Source organism: Coenobita brevimanus, chromosome 90 (genome assembly GCF_032717465.1).
Source record: "Coenobita brevimanus isolate Jiangsu-jjx chromosome 90, ASM3271746v2, whole genome shotgun sequence".
Lineage (NCBI taxonomy): Eukaryota > Metazoa > Arthropoda > Malacostraca > Decapoda > Coenobitidae > Coenobita > Coenobita brevimanus.
In genome coordinates this window covers 32,641,997-32,667,496 of record NC_137043.1, presented here as the reverse complement: position 1 = coordinate 32,667,496, position 25,500 = coordinate 32,641,997, and the positions used below count along the sequence as shown (strand labels likewise).

Below are 25,500 nucleotides of genomic sequence, written 5' to 3'. Positions count from 1 at the left end.
CCTTCTTTTTCTTTTGTTTCTTTTTTCTTTTCTTTCTTTCCATTCTCTTTTCTTTCTTTCCTGTTTCATTTCTTTCTTCTTTTTCTTGTCTGTCTTTCTCTTTTTTCTGTTATTTTCCTTTTTCTAGAAGGTTTTATTCGCCGCAGAGGAAACTTTTCGAACAAAGGGGTTAGACTTTGCCCTCATTAAAGCATTTGCTCTTAGAGGCCTGCTATATAGGATGTAAAGAATAATTTTGAGATATCGAAAAGAGAGAGAGAGAGAGAGAGAGAGAGAGAGAGAGAGAGAGTCATGCATACTGAAACTGTTAAGCTATTCATTATGGCATTCTTTCAGTAATATATTTCGGGTAATACTCTGTTAATTTTCCCTAAGTGTTATTTACTACCAAGGAATCAAAACCTAATTCTCTCCATTATCTCTCTCTCTCTCTCTCTCTAATATATCTCCCCTCACTTGCCCCCGCGTGCGACTGAAATATCCACAACTCATAACTTAGGTCTAGTTTTATCAGAGTTTAACTGGAGCTGGTTCTGTGATTCCAGCCCAAGAAATATCCTTTTCATATTACCTTTAAATAGTTAATATTTCCTGAAAGTTTTTTTTTTATAAGCATGTCGACTCAATTATAACTGGGGACAACGATAAAAATACAGGTCACTATTTCTTACTTGTTACCTGAGGCTATTGAAAGGGAGAGAAATGGAGGGCCGGAAACACACACACACACACACACACACACACACACACACACACACACACACACACACACACACACACACACACACACACACACAGACGCACACACACACACACACACACGCACACACACACACACACACACACACTCCTCTCTCTCTCTCTCTCTCTCTCTCTCTCTCTCTCTCTCTCTCTCTCTCTCTCTCTCTCTCTCCATATTATATTTTTTACCTGGGAATACAGCGACCCCACCTCCAAGCATTTAGGTTGCAAACAGTCTCGTAACTTCCACGAAACAGAAAGCAGATTATATTTTAAAACATCATTACTTTTATATTTACGTCCCCAGAGACATCAAAAACCCTTCCCCTAGGCCTCGTCGCCTCATGAAAAATAAAGGGAAGCTAAATTACTATGTTGTGTTAGTATAATTTTTTTCCCCATTTATTATCCTGTAGAAAAGTTGTAAATTGACCTACCTATGTTAAATTACCCCTGGCCTAGATCTCCTGGGATTCAGTCTTTCGGAAAAGGTTAAGGAATCTCGAAGACTGACGATTGGAATGCCCAAAAGATCTGTATGTAGTAATAAGTTGATATGTGTCGATAATATTTTCTGATAATTCTTTTGTATAATTTGTGTACTGATTATAACATTTCGGGATGCTGTGGTGTATCAGTTAGGTTTATTTTTGTGGGGAGAGGGAGAGAGAGAGAGGGAGAGAGTAAATTTGCATGTGTTTATACAGGCAGTGACAAACGCCATTAAAATGCAAGAGTGTTGACATTCCCTTGTTTGCTTGTTTGCCCGTAGGTGATAACAACCTGACACGTGGCGTAATTTCTTTGTGTTCACGTACTTTTTTTTCTTTACTTTCAAAGTTTCGTGTTTTTTTCTGCGTTCTTATTATTATCAGTTTTGCGTTCCTGTATATTGCCTGCTTTTCTTATTTTCACTTATCATTTTTAATTGTTATGATTTGTTTGTTTTTCTTTATTTTCACCTTTTTTTTCTTTGCTTTAAAATTTTCGTGGGTTTTTCTTAGTCTTTATTATTATCAATTTTGCGTTCCTTTGTATTGCCTGCTTTTCGTATATTCACTTATAATTTTTAATTGCATTTATAATTTCTTTGTTTTTGTTATTCTTTTAGTTTGTTTTTTACTAGTCAACTTTTCTTTGTTGAATTTCCGTGTAGTTTATTTTGTGATGCATTTTTTTTTATATACAATATTCACACTTTTTTTTCTTTCTCATATTTTCCTTTTATTTTATTTTTGTCTCATTTTTAAAATATTCGTAGTTCATTTTTTTTTTTACTTCCCTGCATCAAACCCCTTCGCCTCAGTGGATCTTTCCTGCGCTGAGTAAAACAGTCTTACATTAGTCACAGTGTTGCAAAGTACAATCACATGCAAAAGTTCGCTCGCCTATCCTGCCTCCCCCTTGCATTATTAGACTTTATTAGGCTAAGGTCAATGTTGTTATCCATCGGTGGTTCATTCTGCGTATTTGTTCACTACGTTCCCTTCAAGCATCTATGAATCCAGCGGTGAGAGAAAGAGGAAAGGTGAACAGACTTTTGCATTTGCTTGTACGTCCTGGGCTTGTATTCTCAACGTTTACGGAAACTCCGTAACACCTTTACCTAAGTGATTGATTTTGCCTACTACTACTCCTTACTGTCCTCCTCTGTGTTACCGAAATCCTTCTAATGTCGCCATACGCTGCTTAAATAACGTACAAAAGTGTTAACGAGCTACATCCAAAATATAAATCGCTAAGGAAGAGGTGTTATGGGACTTAACCAACGAGAATGCGATCTCTGGAGTTCAAGGTTTTATTCCAGACTATCTCAACACCTTCACATCTAGGTGTTTATCCTCAGCTGAATTAAATCGTCTCACGTATTGAAAGATTTAGTGAATATTGTAATCAACCGTTTCACTACAGCAAGACAGCGTTGAGTGAAATCGTCTGGAGGTAGTGAACATTAAGTAAAAGATCTGTTAAAGTGGTTGATCAAGGAAACGCCAAACCCCCACACAACGAGTCCTTGTACAAGCTAAATAAAATCGTCTGACCGTAGCAGTAAAGAAAACAGAGTGGCACCGTAATGAAGAGGTTATCTGTGTAACTGAAACTGTAAACAAGGAGGAAGAACTGTTTACATGGGAGACAAAGAAGGAGATTATGTAGAGACAGGACATTGTTTACTTCCGGAGTTTGTACTGTACGCTCTTTCTATGCGCTCGCGTACACACACACACACACACACACACACACACACACAAAACTACAAACACCCTCCTCACACCCTGCTCATCGACCATATACTCCCACCCTACACCCAACGCACACTCTCCCCACCCTACACACTCACCCTGCCAGCTCTGTATTCAGCGTTGCCACCCTGCGTAGAGCCTAGATAAAGAGGCGTGTCCCCAGGGTGAAGGAAGCTAGGCTCACCCTTCCCCTCTCTGAGATGTATACGACCTCAGAGACCCCCACCCCCCTCACCCCTCTCATCCATATCACATGAGAGGGGTGGCAGGGAGGGGGAGAGGAGAGGGGAGTAGAGTGGGAAGGGGGAAGGTAGGAAGGGAAGTAGAGTAAGGGAGTGAGAGGATGGAAGAGATGGAGAGTGAAGGGAAGGAGAGATAGAGTGGGAAGGGGAAGGGTAGGAAGGGGAGTGGAGTAAGGGAGTGTGAGGATTGAAGAGATGGAGAGTGAGGGAGTGAGGGGAGGGAGAGATAGAGTGGGAAGGGGGGAGGGAGATGTGGGGATGGTAGGAGGGGGAGTGGCGTAAGGGAGTGAGAGGATGGGAGAGATGGGGAGGGAGAGATATGGGAGGGAGTGGGAAGGGAAGTGAGGAAGAGGAGGGGGTAGAGAGATATGTGAGTATGGCAGGGGAAGTGGTAGGGGAAAGTTGGGAGAATGGGGGAGTGGGAGGGGGGGAGGGAGAGAGTTATGGCAGTGGGTGGGTGGTGAAGATGGGTAGTGGGGAAGAAACGGAGGGAAGAATGAGAGAGGAGTCGAAATGGAAGGGAAATGTGGGAGGAAAAGGAATGACGTGGAGGGGCGTGGGAGAGGAGTTGAGACCTGAGGGGATGATTGGGGAGGAGAGGAGGTGGGGTTAGTATGGGGAGTGGATAAGATGTTAGAAGATTATTGGAGGGGATAGGGGAAGAGGTGAAAGGGAAACAAATGTGGAAAAGGGAGTGTAAAGGGAGTGTAAAGGAAAGTTAAAAGCATCAGATGTATTTGTCCTTTCGAAGTCCTTTGTTTAGGGTAGAGTACAGTATGAATAACTACTTCGTCAGACATCAAAGACAAGGATAGCCGGTTGAAAGGAATGAAGGGGGATTGGGACGATTGTAGTGATTTTGGTTGTGATTGTGTTTCTGGTTGTGATGGTGGTAGTGGTGGTGATGAAGGTTGTCATGGTGGGGAGGGGGGGGGGAATGGGGTTGTGGATTGGGGAGTAGAACTGGGAATGGAGTGGGATATATTGGGTTGAGAGAGAGAGAGAGAGAAAGAGAGAGAGAGAGAGAGAGAGAGAGAGAGAGAGAGAGAGAAAGTATTGTGTTTAGGGTATTAGTAAGAGAGGAGTAAGAGTTGTGAGGGAAGTGGGAGATAGGGGGCTAGGGAGAGGGAATGGGAGACGAAAGGGGGTGAGAGAGAGAGTGAGAGAGAGAGAGAGAGAGAGAGAGAGAGAGAGAGAGAGAGAGAGAGAGAGACAGACAGACAGACAGACAGACAGACAGACAGAGACAGAGAGAGAGAAGAGAATTTTTGAAGAAGGGGAGGTGAATACTTAAAGAGGAGAGATGGAGGGGGAGGGGAGAGGAGAGAAGAGAAGAGAAGAGAAGAGGAGAGAGAGAGAGAGAGAAGAGAATTTTTGAAGCAGGGGAGGTGAGTACTTAAAGAGGAGAGTTGGAGGGGGAGAGAAGAGAAGAGAAGAGAAAGAGAGGGAGAGAGAGAGAGAATCTTATATGCCTTTTTGCCATTTTTATCCAGAAGTTTGTTTGGTATTGTGACAGGGACTTCAGAGAGAGAGAGAGAGAGAGAGAGAGAGAGAGATTTACAGTTTCCTAAATGCACAGACGACACAGATTATGGTCCCAGCGTGGTATTTTGGTCTTAATAGGAAAACTAATTTCTTAGTAACAGAACAAAAAAATGGGACAAGGATAGTACTAGAGAAAGGTCCCTGCCCGTACTCCCTATTCCTGCCGCTGAGAGACGTACAGGAAAATAGGGAGAGGGATGAAGGTGCAGGAGTGAAATACCTGAAGGCAATATTAAAAGAAACGTAGAGAGTTGTGCTGAGAGAGAGTAGAATCGAAAGTAGTAGTAGTAATAGCAGCAGTAGTAGTACCGTAGTAGTACAGTAGCAGTTATTATTGTAGTTGTTGTTGTTGTTGTTGGTGGTGGTGGTGGTGGTGATATTGTTGTTGATGTTGTTGTTGTTGCTTAATATCAATCTGCCTGGCCGAGCAGACCCGTCGACCACAGGTAAGCAACTCCTCTGTAGGGCCGTCCTACAGATACAATACACTATTGTACATGCACCGTATAGGGATCCGGCGCCTCTTTGTAGAAGAGAGCACCGCATCAGGGTTGGGCCACGAGCCTTCCCACGGCAAGACGTAGGGAAAGGTGGTGAGGTTTGTCTTCCGGGTGGACGCCGCAGCTGCTCTACTCAGGGTACTCAGCGCCAGTATTGAAAGTGAAAATAATATGCATTCTCGTGCCGGTCAGACTAGTGTGTTCAGTGTGTTTCATGTTCAGCCCTGTTCATAAACCAATAAAAGTGATGACCTGGATGCAAAAGAGTTATTGGAGTTCGTTTTTAGTGAGAAGATTTGGACGTAAAAAAAATAAAATAAAAAAAATGAAAGAAAAAAAAAATTTGTTCCTAAAAATTCCTCGTTCAGTCGATAGGCATGCGTGTGTGTGTGTGTGTGTGTGTGTGTGTGTGTGTGTGTGTGTGTGTGTGTGTGTGTGTGTGTGTGTGTGTGTGTGTGTGTGTGTGTGTGTGTGTGTGTGTGTGTGTGTGTGTGTGTGTGAACGCCAAAGAATTAACAAATAATATAAGAAACAAGACTGGCAAAGGGAGAGGAAGGAGAAAGAAGGAAAAAAAGAAGGGATGAAGACGTGAAAAGAGGAAGAAGAGGAAGAGGGGAGAAAGAAGATTAGGAAAAAGAGGAGATCAAAGAGGGTCGAGAGAAAGAGTGGAGGAGGAAGAGAGAACAAACGTAGGACAGAAAAAGAGAGAGGGAAGGCAGTAAGAATGAGGAAGAAGAAAATGTAGCTAAGAAAGTGGATGAGGGTGAGGAGGAGGAGGAGGAGGAGGTGAAGACAATGAAAGTTAAAATTAAAAAGGAAAGTGTTTAAGCTTGGAAATAGAAGGGAGGAGGAGGAAGAGGAGGAGGAGGAGGAGGAGGAAGAAGAAGAAGAAGAAGAAGAAGAAGAAGAAGACGAGGAGGAGGAGGAGGAGGAAACAAGAGTAGAGGTGTAGAAAAAGGAAGAGGGGGAGATGAAGAGAAGAAGAGAAATGAAAGGGGAGGAAGAGGAATAGTAAGAGAAGAAAGTTGAGAAAAGAAGAAGGAAGAAGAGAAGCGTAGGAAAGGAGAAGAAATGAGGAGGAATAAAAAAAAGATAAAGGATGAAGGAACCAGAAAATGAATAAGAGGAAGAGAAGGGAAAGAGGAGAGAAGGAAGAGAAGAGAGGGGGATGAAGGCAAGGGAAGAAGCAAATGAAGAACAGAAAGAAATGGAAAAGAGAATGAAAAGAGAGAAAAAAGGAATGAAAGATAAAGAGGAGAAAGAAAGAGCAAGAAAAAAGGAAAAGGAATAGGAGAATGAAAAAAGAAAGGAAACGAAGAAGAGAGGAAGGAGAAGGAAGAGAATAATATGGGTGAAAGAAAGGAGAAGGAGTAGGAGAGGAGAGAAAAGAGAAACGAAGAAAAAGAGGAAGAGAATAAGGAAGAGATGGAGAGAAAGAGGAGGGAAGGAGAGAGAAGGGGAAACGAAAAAGAGAAGGAAGAGAACGAGAATAAGGAAGAGGCAGTGGGAGAGAACAGATAAAGAGAACAAAGGAGAGAAGAAGGAGGACAAGGAGAGGGAGAGAAGAAGGAAGAGGTGGAGAGAAGAAGGAAGAGGAAGAGAAGGAGGAGAGGTGGAGGGAAGAAGGAAGAGGAAGAGAAGGAGGATGGAAGGGAGAGAAGTTACGTACCAACCTAAAGTTCGTGTATTGCGAGAGAGGCAGGGTAGGTAGGGTTTCCTCCTCTCACGCTCGGGACGAAGGGAGGAAAGGAGGGAAGTGGAGGGAAATGGAGAGAAGAAGGTAACAGTGGAAGTGGAGGGAAGGGAAGGAGGAAACAGTGGAAGTGGGGGGAAGGAGGAAAGCGAATGGGTGGGGAGGGGGGAAGGTGGAGATGGAGAGAAGGGATGAAGAAGAGAATGGAGATGAGGAGGAAAGAGAGGGGAAGGAGAGAACGATGGAAGTGGAGAAAAGAGGAGGAGGGAAGTGGAGAGACTAAGAGAAAGAGAGGAGGAGTGGAGGAGGGAGAACAGAGGTGGCGAGAATGGATAGGGAAGAGAACTGGAAAGGAGTAGGGAAGAGAAGTGAGGGAGGGAAGTGGGGGAAAGGCATAGAGAAAAGAAATGGAGAGAATGAGGAAAGTGGAGGAAAGGAGGGAAGTGGAAGGGAGAGAAAACCAGGGAAATGGAGGGATGGAGGGGAGGAGGGAACGTGGAGAGAAAGAAATGGGAAGAGGGAGGAAAGTGCGGGAATGTAGGAAGTGCAGGGGAGAGAGAAGAGAAAAATGGTGGGATGGATGGAAGAGATGGAGGGAAGGAATAGAGGAGAGAAACTGAGAGAGGGGGGGAGAGAGGAGAATGGAAGGAAGTGGAAGAAAGGAGGGAAGTGGAGGGATGGAAGAAAAACGTCGGATGGAGGAAAATGGAAAGACAGAGGAAAAATAGAAGCATGGAGGAAAAGTGGACGGATGAATGGAAAGTGGAGGGATGAAGAAGAAAAATGGTGGAGGAAAGAAGGAAAGTGGAGGAGGAGAGGTAAGTGCAGAGAGAGACTGGGAGGGTAAGGTTTCTTTTCTTTCAACGCTGCTGGAGGGAAGTGGAAAGAAGAGAAAAATGGAGGGAAGAGAAGTGGAGGAAAGCGAAGTAGTGGGAAGAGTACTTGAGGGAAGAGAGGAAGTGGGGGGGAACGAAGGAAGTGGAGGGAACAGAGGAGGTGTGGGGAAGAGAGAGAGTGGAGGAAAGAGAGGAAGTGAAAGAAATAGAAGAAGTAGAGAGAACAGGAACTGGAAGGAAGAGAGGAAGTGGAGAGAAGGGAGGAAGAGGAGAGAAGAGTGAAAGTGGAGATAACAGTTGACGAAAGAGAAGTGGGAAATCGAAGGAAGAGTAGAAGATGAGAGACATTTTGAGCGAAGAGAGGAAGCGAAAAGAAGAGGTGAAGGAAAGAGAGGAAATGGAGAGAATGGAGGAGGCATGAAGGTAAAGAGGAAGTAAAGAGGAGGAGACAGTGGGGAAGAAAGTTGAGGAAAGAAAAAACAAAACAGAATGAAGGAGACAACTGGAGGGGAAAGAGAAAGTTAAGGTTAAAGGGAGGAGGAGGAGGAGGAGGAGGTGGAGGTGGAGGAGGAGGGAAAGAAGGACGAAGAGGAGGAGGAGGAGACATAGAAGAAGAGCAACGCTGAAAGAAGAGAAATTAGGAAAGAGGAGAGTGGACAGAGGAAAAGCAGGGAAACATGAGCCGAGAAAAAGAAAAGGAGAAGAGAAGAAAAGAGATGAAATGAGAAGGAGGAAGGAAGGGGAAGAAAAAAAGAGGTAAGAGGACAAGGAACCGAAAGGAAAGGATGAAGAAAGAAAAAGAGGAAGAAGAGAAAAGGCAAAACGAGATATGAAGAGAGAAGGAGAATGAGCACTAATGAGAGGAAAGAAAAGGGAAACGATTAAGTAATGTGAGAGAGAGAGAGAGAGAGAGAGAGAGAGAGAGAGAGAGAGAGAGAGAGAGAGAGAGAGAAGATTAAGCAGAGGGAGGGGCCCAGGCAAACAACGTCCCATGCCACTCTTATGTCTGCTCTTGTCTGCTGCCTTAATACCAGAAGACAAAATGTTATGTCTTTTAGCTGTTTCTTCGTGGTGCTGGCGTTCACATTCTTACCAGCGCTCCTTGCCACAACCACACGCCTTTATTTCCGACCACACCTGCCTGAAAATTACTGTGCATACCCAGTTCAACTGCTAAATAATCCCAAAGTACATTGCAAATCAGTAAACTCCATGACATCGTTTAATATAGTGATTGCAGTTAAGCCTGATACCTCGAGACACTTTCCTTTAGTTTTTTTTTTTATGTAGCCATTAATCATCAAAATTACGGGTCGGCCGAACGATACTTCCTGGTTCCGTTTTTGTGCCTTCAGTGTTCCCGTTTTGAGGTATAGTTTTTTCCTGTTTTCTGTTCTCGGTTTCCTATTTTATGGGTTCTTTTTTCCTGTCTATGGATCCAGCCCACCCCTTTGGATGATAATTGAGTGATGATGATGATGAAGAAGATGAGGGGAGTTGATTTTGATGATGATGATGATGGTGGGGGAGTTGATGATGATGATGGTGATGTTTCTTTCCTTTCTCTTCGTTCTTCTTTTTTCACTTGTTTCTTCTTGTGTGTTTTACTCCTCCTCCTCTATTTTTTTTATTTTGCCACTTTCTGTTTGTTCTGGCTCCTGTCTTGTTTTAAACTTTTCTCATTCTGTTTGTTTTTAATCTTGTTTTTATGCTCCTCACCAGTTTTTGTTTTACGTGTGTTTTATTTCACCCCTTTCCTTCTTTTCTGTATTTCTCGTTTTGTTTTCTTTTGCAGTTTGTGTCTGGTATGTGTTTTCCCGTTTATTTTCTTGTTTTTCATTTTTCTTCGTTTTCATTTTTCCACTTACCTTCCCTGTTTGTTTCTGTTATCATCGCTCTAGTTTCTATTGCCTTCGTCCGTTTCTGGAGGTTTACATTGATTACTAAAGACCTTTTCTTTTAACCAAGTATTTTTATGCCTCTCATTGATTTCACTTCCTTTCTTTTTCTCGCCTCGCATATAGCTACCACCATCGACCATATCTACCACAACTACCATCATCACCACCACAACTACCATCATCACCGCAACCACTTACCTCATCACAGTGGGGATGGCGATTGTGGTGGTGTGCGGTTGAGGGAAATTTGAATAAATATGCGATTTCATTTACGGAAGCCACACCTGCCACAATCACACAACTACCACAATCCACAACTACCACAGTCCACAACTACCACAATCCACAACTACCACAGTCCACAACTACCACAATCCACAACTACCACAGTCCACAACTACCACCACAGTCCACAACTACCACAATCCACAAGCACCACAATCCACAAGCACCACAATCCACAGCTACCACAATCCACAGCTACCACAATCCACAACCACCACAATCCACAACCACCACCTTCCACAACCATCTGTATATCCATGTTGCATGAATAATTTTGAAGAAGCAAACCACCACACCCACAACTACCATCACAACCACAACAACAACATGCCTGTAACAGTTTGTCGATGGTATTTTGTATAGATGAGAGCAGAAAGTATATAACAACCACAACTACCACCACAGTCACCAGCGTCCACCACATCCACTACCACAACTACCACACCGACCTACCTAGTTACCATAAAAATATCACCATCCATAATCACCACCACCATCTACTTATAACAGTAAGGTTGACGACGGTATTGTTTGTGTGGGATAGGACATGAAAATTATCACGACTGCAACTACCACTGCAACCCTCAGCAACTACCATCATTCACTACCACAGCTACCAGAACCACCGCACCCGCCTACCTGTAACAGTCAGACAGTAAGCTGACGACCATACTGTGTGTAGTATAAGACAGAAAAATATCACGACTACAACTACCACCGCAACCACCAGCAACCACAGTCATTCACAACCACAGCCACCACCATCACTTCCACAATCGCATTCTCAACTACCGCATCCACCTACCTATAACAGTAAGGTTAACGACGGTGTTATGTGTAGGGGAAGAGAGGAAGTCCACGCGGCAGGTATAGACTCCCTGGTCCTCTGAGGTGACCGGATCAAGCAGTAGTCTGGCGGGAGTGGCCGTGGTGTCGAAACTGCCACGCCCTGTTAGTACGTCGTCAGGTTGGTAGAGCCCACTGGAGCCCCTCGCGTCATAACTGTGGGAGGCGCAGAAGAGGGGGAATTAGATATGTGGTTATAATAATGAAGAATACGTTGTGGGGTTGCGCTGAGGATGGGTATGTGGTGGAGTTGAGTTGTGGATGGGTACGGCAAAGGCTTGATGGTTGAATTGTATGGGTGCAGAAGAGGGGTAGTTAGAATTAGATATATGGTTATGATAGGGGTGAAATTTTGTGAGGGTTACGTTACGGATGGGTATGTGGTGCAGCTGAGTTGTGGATGGGTGACGGGGAGGACTTGATGGTCGAAATGTATGGGTGCAGAAAAGGGAAATAAAAATTAGAGATAGGGGAATATGGTGATGGATGTTGGTTAGGTATGTTGGGTTAGGGTGTGGATGGGTGTGAGGAAGGGTGTGATCGTTAGGGTTGGTAGAGCCCACTGGAACCCCCTGCGTTGTGACTGTAGGGGCGCAGAAGGGAATTGAGGTGAGATGTGTGGGGGTAAGTTGCGGATGAGTGTAAGGGAGGGTGGATTGAGGGTGGGTAATAATTGAGGGTATGGTAGGTGGGGAGTGGTTGTGAGAGGATGGTACGAATGGTTTTTGGAGGAACTGAAGTGAAGACAGGGTTGGAGAGAATTGGGTGATATATGTAGAAGTGGAATTAGTTATTTAGATGGACGTTAGAATTACGAAACTGAAGGGGCTTGAATGTCGAGTGAATGGAGTTGTGAGTCAATTTTGCTGATCATTCTCATAATACCTTTCCTGATTTAGTGTATTCCAGTTACCATGTCTCTAGATTCCACTTGAAAAATCCAGGACGAAATAAAATAACAAATACCGGAGTGAAGGATTTAGCTAGTTAGAAGGAATGGAGATGGTAATGCCTTAGAAACGAGTTAGAATAAAGTTGGGTGGTGTGTTGGAATGTGTGTTAGTGAAGAGGTTAGAAATTGGAAGTAGGGGAGAGGAAGTTTACGGAAGAGTTAGGGGAGACGGGAGTGAGGAAAGTTAGAATTAATTTAGAACTACGTGGAAGGAGTAGGCTGGGGAGTTGAGGAAATGGGGGAGACACGGAAAGAAGTGAGAGTGCCAAGGGAATGAAGAGGATATCAATGGAGAAATAAGATAACGGGGAGCTGAAGAGAGAAATGAGTGTGTATGAAATACAGGAAGATTAAAGGGGAATGGGAGTTTGGGAAATAGGGGAGTGGAAAATGGGAATTGGGGAGTTGGGGAAATTGGGGAAACAGAGGGGAGTGGGAGTACTGAAGAAATGGTGAGGATGCTGGGTGGCGATAGAGAATTAGAGTAGAAGAAGGGGAGAATGGGAGTGTTTGAGGAAATTGAGGAACAGACGAGGGAGGAAGGAGCAAGTATGGGATAAGTTAATGTATTATGTGCAGGTGTGTAGCGTAAGCAGGTGTGGAATTAAGATGTGTGGAATTAAGCTTGTGTGGAGTGAGCAGCAGCAGCAGGTGTGGAGGGAAGGTGTGTGAAGTAAGCAAGTGTGCAATAAACAGATGTGGAGCAAGTGTGGAGAGGTGTGAAGTAAACAGATGTGGATTTATCAGCTATGGAATTAGGTATGGCGGGAGCAGGTACAGGTGTAAATAATAAAGACGTGAAATATGCAGGTGTGGAGTCATGAGTAGCAGGGGTGCAAGAAGGAGGTGTGGCATTAGTGGATATGGAATGATCAGATGTAGAACTAGCAAGTATAGACTGAACAGTTGAAGGTGTGGAATGAGTAGGTTTGGAGTGAGTAGTGTATAGTAAGTAGCTATAGAATGAGCAGGTTTGCAATGAGCAGTGTGGAATGAGCAGGTGTGGAGTAAGCATATGTGGAGCAAGCAGGTGTGGAAAGAGCAGATGTGGTGTAAGCAGGTGTGGAATGAGCAGATATGGAGTAAGCAGACATGAAATAAACAGATATGGAGAAAGTATACGCGGAGTCAGTAGGTGTGGCGTAAGCAGTTATGGAGCAAGTAGGTGTAGTATGTAGATATGGAAGTAGCAGGTGTGGAGTAAGCAGGTATGCCCTCACCTCTATCTTTAATCACAGCCAGCCAGCAACCCACCTAGCCTTCCCAGGACACCTACGGACTCCGCCACGATTCTCAGAGTGGGGAGTGGGGGAGAAGAAGGGCCAGGGAAGTAGGGGGTGAGTGGGAATGGGGAAGGGGATAAGGTGGTGATTGGAGTGGATGTTGGGGAAGGTAGGGAATGAGGGGAAGTGTGGAATGGGGGAGAGGGTGAGGGATGAGGGAGTGATGGGGGTGGAAGCTGGAGGAAGTAAGGTTGAGGGGAAATGGGTAATGAGGAAGAGGTGATGCGTTTGAGGAAGTGAGGGGGAGAGTGGAAAAGGGGGTGAGGGGCAGGTGTGAGAGGTGGGTAGGGGGTCATTTTCAAGAAGTAGGGGTGAGTGGGAATCAGGGAATATAGGGGGAGGTGATAGGTGAGGTGGGATGGGGGAAAGGGGGTAGGGGAAAGTGAAGGGTGGGGGGGAAGGTGGGGAGAAGTGGGGTTGTGGGAAATAAACTGTGAGGGGAAGGGAGAGTGAAGGGGAAGTGCGGTTGAGGGGAAGATAGGGGTGAGTGGGAGACATGGTGAGGGATGTGGAGTGGTGAAAGGTGAGGAGAAGATGGAATGAGGGTGAGGAGGAGTTGAGGGTGAGGAAAAGATGGAGTTAGGATTGAGGGAGGGCATGGGAATGAGGGAGAGGGGAGGAAGGTTTAGTGTGGGGGTGTTGGTGATAATAATGTACTAATTGATGATGGCATTGGTGTTGATTGTTACTATTTTGATGATGATTTTGATTCTGATGATTGATGACAGTAGTGACAATTCCAGTGGTATTGAAAATGATGGTGGTTGTGAGGATGATTGTGACTGTGATGAAGATAATGATGATAATGAATGTGATTAAAGATAACGAAAATAAGAGTGCACGATTATACACCAAGATAAAGCAGGGAAAATAAGGACGATAATTCTAATAGTAACGATAATTATGACTTTGATATTACTGATTAGCATTGCGATAATATAAGTAATGGTGGTGGTGATAACAGAAATAGTAGTAACTCATCAGTAATATTTAAAACCGGGAATACTGCAGCACTGAATTTACTGCTGGATATTATATGGCTTAGTGTAACGTTATCGACAACGGAGATAAAAATGATCGTAGTTGTTATTGATGTTAATATTAATTACATAATATTGATGCTGACAGTTATTGTTGTCAGTGTTTAGGGTTAAGGTTAATTATTTTTTCCTTTTAGCATAATAATAATAATAATAATAATAGTATTAATAGTAGCGATGGTGGTGGTGGTGATGGTGTTATTATTATCACTATTGTTATCATAATTATTATTATTAATAATAATAATAATAATATTATTATTATTATTATTATTATTATTATTACTGATATTATTAATGTTATTACTCATGGATCATCAGTACTTAACTACTGTTCGTATTAGTAGTCCTACTCCCACTACAGGTACTGCAGAAACAATTACTGCAACAATAAGAACAATGCAAGATAGAACAAGACGCTTGAATAATCTTCGCCTCACTATTATTCGGCCGGCATTCACTGCAGTACTGAGCTGACCTCCCTAAGGTTAGTGCTGTGTGTGTGTGAGAGACGCAGATAGCGATAGTGGTTCTCTCTCTCTCTCTCTCTCTCTCTCTCTCTCTCTCTCTCTCTCTCTCTCTCTCTCTCTCTCTCTCATTCCTTCCTGTAATGAACATTAGTTGCATCTTTCCATTACTCTTTCATCATTATCCTTCCTATTTTTTTATTTCCCTTTTATTATCGTCAGCACTCCTCCTCCTCCTGCTCTTTCTTCTTCTTCTTCTTCTTCTTCTTCCATTTCCACTTCCACTTCCTCCTCTTCCTACTCCTCCTCCACTTCTCCTTCTCCTCCTCCTCCTCCTCCTTAATTGCATCTGGACCCGTCTTTGATCTGGGCTTCAATTGTTGTGTTCACGCCATTACCTCACTGGCAGGAGAGAGAGAGAGAGAGAGAGAGAGAGAGAGAGGTGGGTTAGACGGACTGGAAGTGGCTTGGGAGCACAAGTATTGGGAAAGGAGGAGGAGGAGGAGGAAGGCAAGATGATGATGATGATGATGATGATGATGATGATGATGAACAAGAACAACAACAACGGGATGATGGAGGGAAACACGAAACAGCTATAGGGAAAGGAGGGGCGAAGAGTAAACAAGCATGAGAGAGTGTGAGAAAAGAAGGAAGAGGGGAAAAGCGAATGACTGGCAGAAATGATAGAAGGATAAGAGACAAAATAATGAAGAAAGGAAGGGGGAAAAGAAGGAAGGAAAACTGGTACAACGAATAAATGAGCGAATGAACGAGCGAAGGAAAGAAGGATGGATGGAAGGAAGGAAAGAAGGAAGGAAGGATGGATGGAAGGAAGGAAGGAAGGAAGGAAGGAAGGAAGGAAGGGAAGACGGAAAGAAGAATGAAAATAAGTAGTCCTGAAGGATAAATACAAAAAAGTAATAGAGCGAACGAAGAACGGAAGAAAAGAAGGAAGGAGGAAAGGAACAAAGGAATAAGGAAAAAGGGGAAGGAAGGAAATAGCGAGGATGAAAGGAAGGAGGAGAAGCGAGAGAAGCAAGATTGGAGGATGGAAGGAAGAAGAAAGAAAAGGAAGGAAAGAAAATGGGGATTAAGATGAAGGAAGGTAATTAGATGGAAAAGAAAGAAAGAATAAGCAAGACATAAGAAAAACTGAAAGAAACGTGGATAAAAAAGGAAAGAAAACTAAGAAAAACGAAGATAAGATGGAGGGAAGGAAAGAAGGGAGGGAGGGAGGCAGGGACGGAAGGAAGGAAGGAAGGAAGGAAGGAAGGAGGGAGGGAGGGAGGAAGGAAGGAAGGGAGGAAAAGACAAACGAACGTAATAACAAATGAAATGAATGAAAGACGAAAAGAATGAAGGGAAAGAAAAAGAAGGCAGGAAGGAAGAAGGCAGAGAAAGTTAGAAGAATGAATGAATGAATGTAGGAAGGAAGGAAGGAAGGAAGGAATGGAGGGAGGAAAGGGCAGAAATAGTGAAGTGAGCAAACGGCTAAATGGAGAGGAAGAGGGGAGAGGGGAAGAAGGAGAGTGGAAAGGGAGAGGGAAATAAATACAGAAATAGATAAACAGATAGACATAAATACAGAAATAGATAAACAGATAGGCCTTTACATAGATAGCTAGATAGATTAACAGGTAGACAGAAAAAAAAAGATAAAGTATTGTAGATGGAAAAGTACACTGACATACGAGGACAGAGCAGTAATATTGGAGAGAGAGAGAGAGAGAGAGAGAGAGAGAGAGAGAGAGAAGCGGAGGAAAGGAAAGAAGGGAATATGATGTAATAGGAAATAAATAGAGACAGACAGACAAACAGAGGGAGAGAGTAATAAACGGAGTGAGAAAGGAAAGGGAAGGGAAACCAGTCAGGTAAAGAAATGTCAGATGCATACAAAAATAAGCACATTGGTTGACCGAGCACCAGCGTCGTGTCGAAATAACCATCAGAGGACCGACATTTAAATTCAGTTGGCAATATTTAGGCCATTTAATTTTCACTCTTCCCTTTAACATCCAGCCGGCGTAAACAGATCAAGGTCACGCATACTCAAGGCCGAAAATTACTATGATTATTAGGTGGTATGGAGTGCTAGAGCTGTGCGGATCATGTGGGGGGGTTAAGGGTAGCAGTATAAGCACTCTCAGGCCTGTAACTCATTCTCTAAGGATGATTTCGAGTTTTAAAAATATACTACTTCAACATGGGTCCAGCTCTCAGCCCCTCCGAAGCTACGAATACTGAAGACCTTATGGGCGAAAATAGTCTCCCTGATAATTAACCCGTGACGTCATCAGTGGTTGTGGCTCAGTGGCGGTTGAGAATTGGACCCATTTTATTACTTTTTTTTTTTTTTTTTACTTAACAATTACCTCCTAAAGTTTCATAATGTCCCTTAACTCTTTTATGGTCACATCTCCGGTATCTATTCCAGCTAATGACAGACGATTTTATTCAGCGGGAAGTGAATCATAAGAGTGTGTATTACTGGTGTCATGAACCCTGATATGGTGCGCACAACTCTACACTCATTTCACACTGACTTGCCCTTAAAATTGCCATCTCTCCACCATGAATGCAAAATTGTGAGAACATTTTAACACTAGACTATGATAGTAGTCACGAAGAAGTGCCATGGAAAGGATGTAGAGCAGCAGATTATGAGATTATTTAAAAGTCATTAAAGTCGGTTTGTTTTTATATGGCAGAGACCCGTAACCCGTTGTCAGCTTAATTGATGGCTGGGTGTAGTCAGACTGGAGGATAAATTCGACTAATAACCAAGGAGACTCATCCCACCCTCGAATTTCAGGCAGTCACGACTTAGCATTGGAATTGTGGGAGTGGTTCAGTCCCATCAAATGAAAACAAAAACACTGTGATTTAATTTAGGCTCACTATTGCTGCTTTAAGTCCGGTCAGGAGGGTGATGGTTGGAAGGCGGGGGGATATAACTGGTCTGTGAAGGTGGGCATTGCAGTTTGGTCATTATGGACGTAGGGAAGAAGTATATTAATATTTTTCTCCCACATCATCATCATCATCATCATCGTCGTCGTCGTCGTCGTCGTCGTCAATCACTTCAACTACCACTACCGCCACCTCAACTACCACCGCCACCACCATAATCATCATCAACAACAACAGTAACAAACTAAGCACGCTCTGTTCTCATATACCTGGCTTTTCATGACGAAGATAAAGAGATAAGGAAGCTGATGAAACTAGAGATAGAGAGGGGAGGAGAATAAACGCATTGAGAAGGGATGGAATGAGAATAAATGGAACAATAGGAATCGTAATAAAGGCGGGAATAAAGTGAGAGAGAGAGAGAGAGAGAGAGAGAGAGAGAGAGAGAACGAGGATGATAGAATTGAATGAGAAAATTTTGGCTTCCTCGATTGTTATTGTTTTGATGGAACTGATGGTACAGGGGGATTGTGTGTGTGTGTGTGTGTGTGTGTGTGTGTGTGTGTGTGTGTGTGTGTGTGTGTGAGAGAGAGAGAGAGAGAGAGAGAGAGAGAGAGAGATTTGTAATAAAAATAGGGGAGTGGAAAAGTGACAGGAGGATGAAGAGGGGGATCAGGAGGGGAAAATGGGGATAGGAGGGATAGGAGGAAGAGATGGGGAGGAAGATAGGTTGGGTGGGAAGAGAAGAAATGTGGAAGAAGGGAAGGGGAGGGAAAGCTTGGTAAGGGGTGAGTGGGGGAATTAGAACGGAAGAGGGGGGAAGGAAAGGGAAGGAGTTTGGGGAAGGGAATAGGAGGAAGGGCTGGAAGAAGCAAGTAGTGGGAATGAGAGGGGGAGAAAAAGAAAGAGTGGAAGAGGGAGAGGGAGGAGGAATGGCGGAGGACAGGAAGTGAGGGAAGAGAGGAAGGGAGGCATGATGTGGAAAGAGAAGGGAGGGGGAGAGAAAGGAGATGGAGAGAGGAATGATAGAGAAATGAAGGGAGATGAGAGATGAGGAGGGCATGGATAGAGAACATGGAGGGGACTTAGAAGGCGGTAGAGGAGGAGGAGACGAAGGGGGGAGGAGAGCTGGAGGAAGAGGGGAGGGAGACCTGAAGGTAGAGGGAAGAGAGAGGAAGACAGGTGGAAGTGGAAAGAGAAGTAGGAAGGAGAAAGAGTGGAGGGAGAAGGAATAAAGCCGAACAAGGAGGAAGAGAGGAGAGAAGGGAGGTAGAGGGAAGGAAGGAGCAAGAGAGGGGTAGGGGAAGAACCGAGCTAGTGGGTAAGGGAAAGGGGAGGGGGAATATTGAATAAGAAATGTAATTATTGTTTGGTTTAATATCAGGTCTGTTGTTGCTCTGGGCGGTGGGGGTTGGGGGGGAAGTTATGGAAATAAAAATGCTTTTAGTTGGGTCTAATTGGAGAGAGAGAGAGAGAGAGAGAGAGAGAGAGAACGTGTGTGGAGAGGGATACCTGTGCCTCGCCGAATAATTATGGCGTCATGCAATAAATAGTTCTATGTGTACTTCGAGAATGTTCTTTCATATGTGTGTGTGTGTGTGTGTGTGTGTGTGTGTGTGTGTGTGTGTGTGTGTACGAAAGTGATTGTATATGTTCCTGTATGTCTGTGTATCTCTTCATAGTTAATGAACTGGGCGTGTAAGTCTCTGAATGGGTCTAAAATGATCATAGTCGTGTTTCCATAAATTTCATAATTAACTCTCAGACTCAGCACCTACATCAACAGCATCACCCTCAGTTAAAATTCTCTTGGCTATAGCACTTAAATCCTTCATGATGAACGTAAACATTCACCGAAAAGTAAATGCTCGCAGCAGAAAATTCGAAACGCTGATTGGCCGGATCCCGTGACGTCACAGTGGCTGGATGCCGTGACGTCACAGTTAAGACTCCAGCCACCGAGATGCGACCGTCCTTCAGAGATGTTTACATTGGCCAAGTGAGTGGATGGGTGGGCGATTACGGAACTGTTCTGTGGTGTTTGACGGTGATTTACAGTGTTTTAGCGGCGTCGTGTGTTGGAGGAGGTGAAAACAACGCATGCGCAGGTTCCCGGGACGAACTGGAGGGAGTGGTAGCGCAAGAGTCGCCATGATAAAGGTAAATATTGTGTCAGCATCTCTCGCCATCTTTAAAACCACCAGTTAAAGCCCAAACATCATAGGCATAATATCACCATCATCTGGCCATATATCCTAACTTTCCTGATGTATTGGTTGAGATTATTGCTTTGGGATGTAGGATGGAACAGAATGAGTGATTATTACGTGACGAGTGATTTTAAGTGGAATATTAATTGCCAGTGACGCCCGCCGCCATCTTTAAAATTCTTATTACCTGACCGTATCCCCATCATCTGGCCACGATACCTAACTTTCCCGTGGTGATGGGTGAAATAATTGTCTCAGGGCTTATAATTATGGACCAAAATGGGTGAGTAGTGGGTGATGGACGGTCTTTTGAGGGATTTTGACGGTGCACGAGGCGAGGATGGGGCAGCCTCCATGTCACGGGGTCCGGGGTAGGGCTCTAGCGTGGGCCACTCACCAAGCGTAATGTCTATCAGTGTAATCTGTTGGTTGTTAGGCTATTTGTTATCTTTCCAGTTGTATTACAGTAAGTTCAACATTCTCCAGTAAAAACGTGCTACAGTAGTGGAACTTGGGGTTATTGATGTGTTAGATAAAGCTGGATAATACTTCATTGTTCCACCCCTTGTGTGATGGAGGAATGTAGTGGCATTTTCCTTCTCAGTGATGCTCTTCGCCCTCTTAAAAGATTCACATTTCACGGACACGTCTTCGTCGTCTTGATTCGAATCCTTACTCTCTTGGTGTGATGGTTGATATTGTTTGAGGGCTTATGATTATGAAGCAGACTGGGTGATTATAGCGAACTGGCTGGCATGTCGGGGGATTATAATGATGTGTGTTTGTGTGTGTGTGTGTGTGTGTGTGTGTGTGTGTGTGTGTGTGTGTGTCAGTGCGGAAAACGTGGAGGGGAACTATTATAAATTCCAGAAGCAAAAAACGCAATAGCAGTTTGGTTGCACATTCTGGTCGGGTAGTTTTGTGGGCCAGCCTTTATCTGTTCTTTTACTTGTTTGGTGATTTTGGCAGATTCCGGACTTTTTTTTTTTCTTAGCAGTAGCTTCAACTTAATTATCGTTATTTTTATTTCCCTTCTTCCTGACCCCTCCTCCTCCTCCTCCTCCTCCTCCTTCATCACAATCTTTAGTCCAGTTTCCATCCTCTTATTCTAGTGTGTCTTATTTTCTCTCCTCTTTAAGCCTCCTCTTTAATTTCCTGTCCTCTTGAAATCCTTCGGTTCCTCTCGAATTCTTTCTCCTCTTTAATTCTCATCGGCCCCTTTACTTCTCTAATTTTCATCCTCACTAATTCCCTCTCGTCTTTAATTTTGTTTTTTCCATTTAATTTCCTTTATTTTCATTATTTCTCGCTTGTGTTCGATTTAGTCTGGTGAAGTATATAGTTAGTACTTTATTTACATTACCATCAGACGATTTTACTCCCCAGTTAGTGTACAGTAGGGGCTAATGAAGGATATATTTAACCCTTCAGTTCAAAATACTTACCTGATCCTAATAAAATCGTCTGGAAATTGCGAGAAAATAATGGAAAAATGTAATTGGAGAAAAGTGGTTATTTTCTCTGTTGATTTTTTTTTTTGTCTCGAAATTTTGATCATTTTGTTTTTCTGTCTATCCAAGTCTTCTCTTGTCTTAATCGTTCTTTTCTGTACTCTGTATTTTCTCTGCTATATTTCCTTTTTCTCTTGATTTTTGTTCTGTCCTCCAATTCTTCTTTCATATAATTATGTATTTATGTTCTCTTTGTCCTGTGGTTTGTCTCATCCAGTTACCTGACGTTCCATTATTTCTCTTAATTCACTCCTGTTCCCGTTGTCCTTCGTTGCCTTTATTTCTCGGTAGTTTCCTTCAGTTCTCCCTTTTCTCTTAACTTCTCTCATTTTCTCTCTTATTTAAGATTTGATTCTCAGCTGATTCGTCTGATTCTTTTCTAAGCGTAATTCTTATGTCTGACGTGCCTTGTGACCCTTTTAAGTCTCCCTAAGTCTTTCAAGTCTTGTATAAGTCTCCCTTATTCTCTTTAATGCACTTCCATTCTCTTTAAGTACCTCGTTCTCTTTAATTCTCTTGTCCTTTCTTAAGTACCTCGTGCTCCTTATGTCTCTTCTGGCCTCTCTCTCTCTCTCTCTCTCTCTCTCCAGCATTCCTCTTAAATCCATCCACCGTTTGCCTCTCCTCCGTTTTCTCCCTCACTTTATTGACTTTCTTCCTTTCTCTTCATTCCCTCCTTCTCTTTTTCGTCCTTTATTTTCGCAGCTTTTCACTCTTTTCTCCGCTCTCCCTTTTTTCCCCTTCATATCACATTTTTCTATCACTTATTTTTCCTTCATCTTCCTGTCATTATATATGTCTAAATATTTCCATCTCACTTTTTCTTTCCTTGTTCCACTGACTTTCTTCTGTTCTCCCGTATCTTCTTTCCTTTTCCTCTTTCCGTTTTCGTCTTTCCTTTTCCTCTTTCCCTTTTCGTCTTTCTCCTTTTCCTTTCTCCCTGTCCCATTTCCTTTTGCACTTCTCCATTACTTTATCTTCTGCTCCTCTTCCCTCTTCTGCTTCTTCTGCCTCTTCCATGATCCCCTTTGCCTTCATTTCTTCATCCATCACTTCCTCGTACTGTTTTCCATTCTCTCTCTCTCTCTCTCTCTCTCTCTCTCTCTCTCTCTCTCTCTCTCTCTCTCTCTCTCTCTCTCTCTCTCATAATTCCTTACCTGATTAAACTCCATTTCTCATTTACCCCCAATATCGCCTCCTCCTCTCGTTTCTTCTTCCACTCTTCCTCTTCTCCTGTCCTCTCTCCTCTTGTTTTATTTCCCAGTTATTTTGAGCCTGTTTACCCTCTCTCTTTTATTTTTTTTTTTTATCTTCTCATTTCTTTTCTGTCGTCTTTCTTTCTCCTCATCTTCCCTTCCTTGAACCTTTCATTTTCAAACACTATTCTTTTCTCTTCGTCTTCATTTTTTTCCTTTTATTCCTTCCTTATTTCTCGTACACCCTCCCTTCTTCATTTCTCTTACTCCCTTCCTTCCTTATTTCTCCTACTCCCTTCCTGATTTCTTTTACTCCCTTCCTCTTAGCTCTTTTAGTTTCTCTGCCATTTTGCTTTCTCTTCTTCCTCTTTCCCTTTTCCTGTTCCCTTTCCTTCTGTTTTTCATTTATTCCGATTTCCTACTTTTTCCTCTTCTTCCTCTCTGCTCTTTAATTTCCTTGTACTCAGTCTTCCTCCTCTCTTTTGGATATCACTCTCCTCTTTCTTCTTCTCCCTCCTCCATGTTCTTCCTTTACTCTTTGCTTCCTTTTTCGTCTTCCTCCTGATTCGGTCCATTTTACTTCCTATTGCGTCTTCCTCTTCTTTCTTTCCTTCCTTCCTCTCTCTAAATCCCATTTCGTCTTCTTCGCCGTCCTTTCCTTAATTCTCTACTTATTTTGTCTTCTTCATTCTCTTTTTCTCTTTCGTCTTCCTCCCCTTCCTCCTTCTCCTTCCTGTCCTCTTTTCTTCCTGTCCTCTTTTCTTCTCTTCCGCCGCCTTAATCCTCTTCTCTTCTTCCACCTCCTCCTCCTTTCTTTCATCTTCTTCCACCTCTTTCTTCTTCCATTAACCTTCTTCCACCTTTTTCTTCTTTCTTTAATCTTCTTCCACCTTTTTCTTCTTCCTTTCATCTTCTGCCACCTCTTTCTTTGATCTTCTTCCACCTCTCTCTTCTTCTCGATTTAATCTTCTTCCACCTCTCTCTTCTTCATTTAATTTTCTTCCACCTCTTTCTTCTTTCTATAATTTTCTTCCACCTCTCTCTTCTTCTTCATTTAATCTTCTTCCACCTCCTTCTTCATCCTTTAACATTGTTTCACGTCTTTCTTCTTCCTTTCCTCTTCTTCCTCTTCTTACCCCTGGCCATCCTCTTAATCCCAGTCCTCTTAAACCACGACTAAGCACTCACTAAACCAGCCTTAAAAACCACCAGTAAACCACTCCCTCCTTCTCCCCCTCCTTCCTCCCCCTCCCCTCCTCCCGCTATCCTCCTTCGCTCTCTCCCCCTCCCTCCATCCCCCTCCCCCTCTCCTCTGCCTTTCATCTGCCCCCTTCTTTCATACCCCCCCTCTTTCCTCCAGTCATTCTTCTTCTTCTCTCCTCTCTCCCCCTCTCTCCCTTCCACGTCACGATCCTTCCCCCTGTCCCCCTTCTTTCCTCTCCCCTCCTCTCTACACCCCTTCTCCCTTTTTATTCTCCCGTTTGTCTCCCTGTCTTTTATCTTTTGCCCCCTATTTTCTTTAACCTCGTCTCATTTCTCCCTTCTCCAGTTTTCTGCTGTTAACCCTTCCTCCACTTTTCATCTCTCCTCTTCACCTACCTCTCCACCCCTCAAGTCATCGTTTCCCCTCCTTCCATCTCCCCCTCCTTCCCCCAGCCATCCAAATATACCCTCCCCTTATTCCTCTACCCACCCACCCCCTTTTCTGCCTCTCATTTCCCTCCCTGCCCTTACTCCAGTCCTCTCCCTGACTCTCACCCCTGTTCCTTCGTCTTCCCTGACTCCCTTCCCCTTCACTTGTCTCAGATCTTCCTCCCTCCCTTCCCCTTTTCCATACCTCCTTCCTCTTCCTCTACTTTGCTTCCCTTTCTCGCTTCCTTCTCGTCTTCTCCCCCACGTCCTCATTCCTCTTCTTCCACTTTCTCTTCCTATCCCTCATTCCTCTTCCTCCCTTTGCTCCCCCCCCCACCCTCACATCCTTCCCCCTGTCTTGTCATAAATAGGCGAATAAACCTTCACCCTTGACAACCGCCTCTTTCCCTTTCTCCCCCTCACCCTCTCCTGTCCTCCATTTTCCTTTCCTTCTCCCTTCTCTGTCCTTATCCCTTATCTGTCCTTCTCCCTCCCTTATCCTCTCCCTCCCTTATCCTCTCCCCTTCCCTTCCCTCTCCTGTCCCTTTCCTCCTTTCACTTCTTCCCCTCGCACCATGTTCCCCCTCACTCTCCTCTCCCGTCCCTCCTCTCTCCTTCCTCATCCCTTCCCATTTCCTTTTCTCCCCACACTCTCCTGCCCCATCCCTTCCCTTTCCTTTTCCTCTCACACTTTCTTCCCCCGTCCCTCCCCTCTCCTCCCTCTCCTTCATCCTTTCTCTCCTTCCCTCATTCCCCCCCTCCACCCTCTACTCTCCCACAGCTTCTTTCTCTTGTCGGAGGCGGTGGTGTAGTGGTAAGCACGTCCACCTCGCAACTGGAAGAACTCGAGTCAGCTTCTTGGACCCAGTTAGTCTCTCCCTCGTCCCACTTCACCCAGCAGTACAATAGGGACCTGGATGTAACAATGACCGTTGATTGTCGTCCTGTAGATAAAGCCTAAGTGACGCACGTGTGGTTGATAGGTGTTGATTCCATGCCTTCCCCATCTTCCTCCCCGTCCTCCTAACTCTTCTTCTTCTCCCTCTTCTTCCATTCATCCTCTACATCCTTCTTCTACCTCTACTCATTCCCCTTCTGCTTCCCCCTTTCCTCTTCCCTCTCCTCCTCCTCCTCCTCTCCATCCCTCTCTACTCTTCCCCCTCCCCCTCCTGTTCCCCTTCCCTTCCCCCTCTCTTTCCACTTCCCCCTCTTCCCCCTTCATCCTGACAACTGAAATAAACCTCCCCCTCTCTCCCCCTCCTGAAAAATAAATCTGGTGACAGTAGCAGGGGGCGTGTCTGTCGAGGGGAATGAGGGAGAGGAACAGGAAGGAAAGAGGGAGGGAGGGAAGGAAGGAAGGAAAGAGGGAGGGAGGGAGGGAGGAAGGGAGGGAGGGAAGGAAGAAGAGCAGGAAGATAGGAGGGAGGGAGGGGAGAGGAACAGGAAGAAAGGAGGGAGGGAGAG

The 25,500-nt window shown here is 44.1% G+C and overlaps 1 protein-coding gene across 1 annotated transcript in view; it reads right to left on the bottom strand.

Moving 5' to 3' along the window:
* Positions 1 to 25,500, bottom strand: part of LOC145411662 (neural cell adhesion molecule 2-like) — a 567,063-nt gene that overhangs the window by 296,342 nt on the left and 245,221 nt on the right. Inside the window, exon 3 of the mRNA XM_080281667.1 lies at positions 10,792 to 10,988. Coding sequence (XP_080137793.1) covers positions 10,792 to 10,988 — 197 coding nt within the window. The remainder of the gene's footprint in view (positions 1 to 10,791; positions 10,989 to 25,500) is intronic.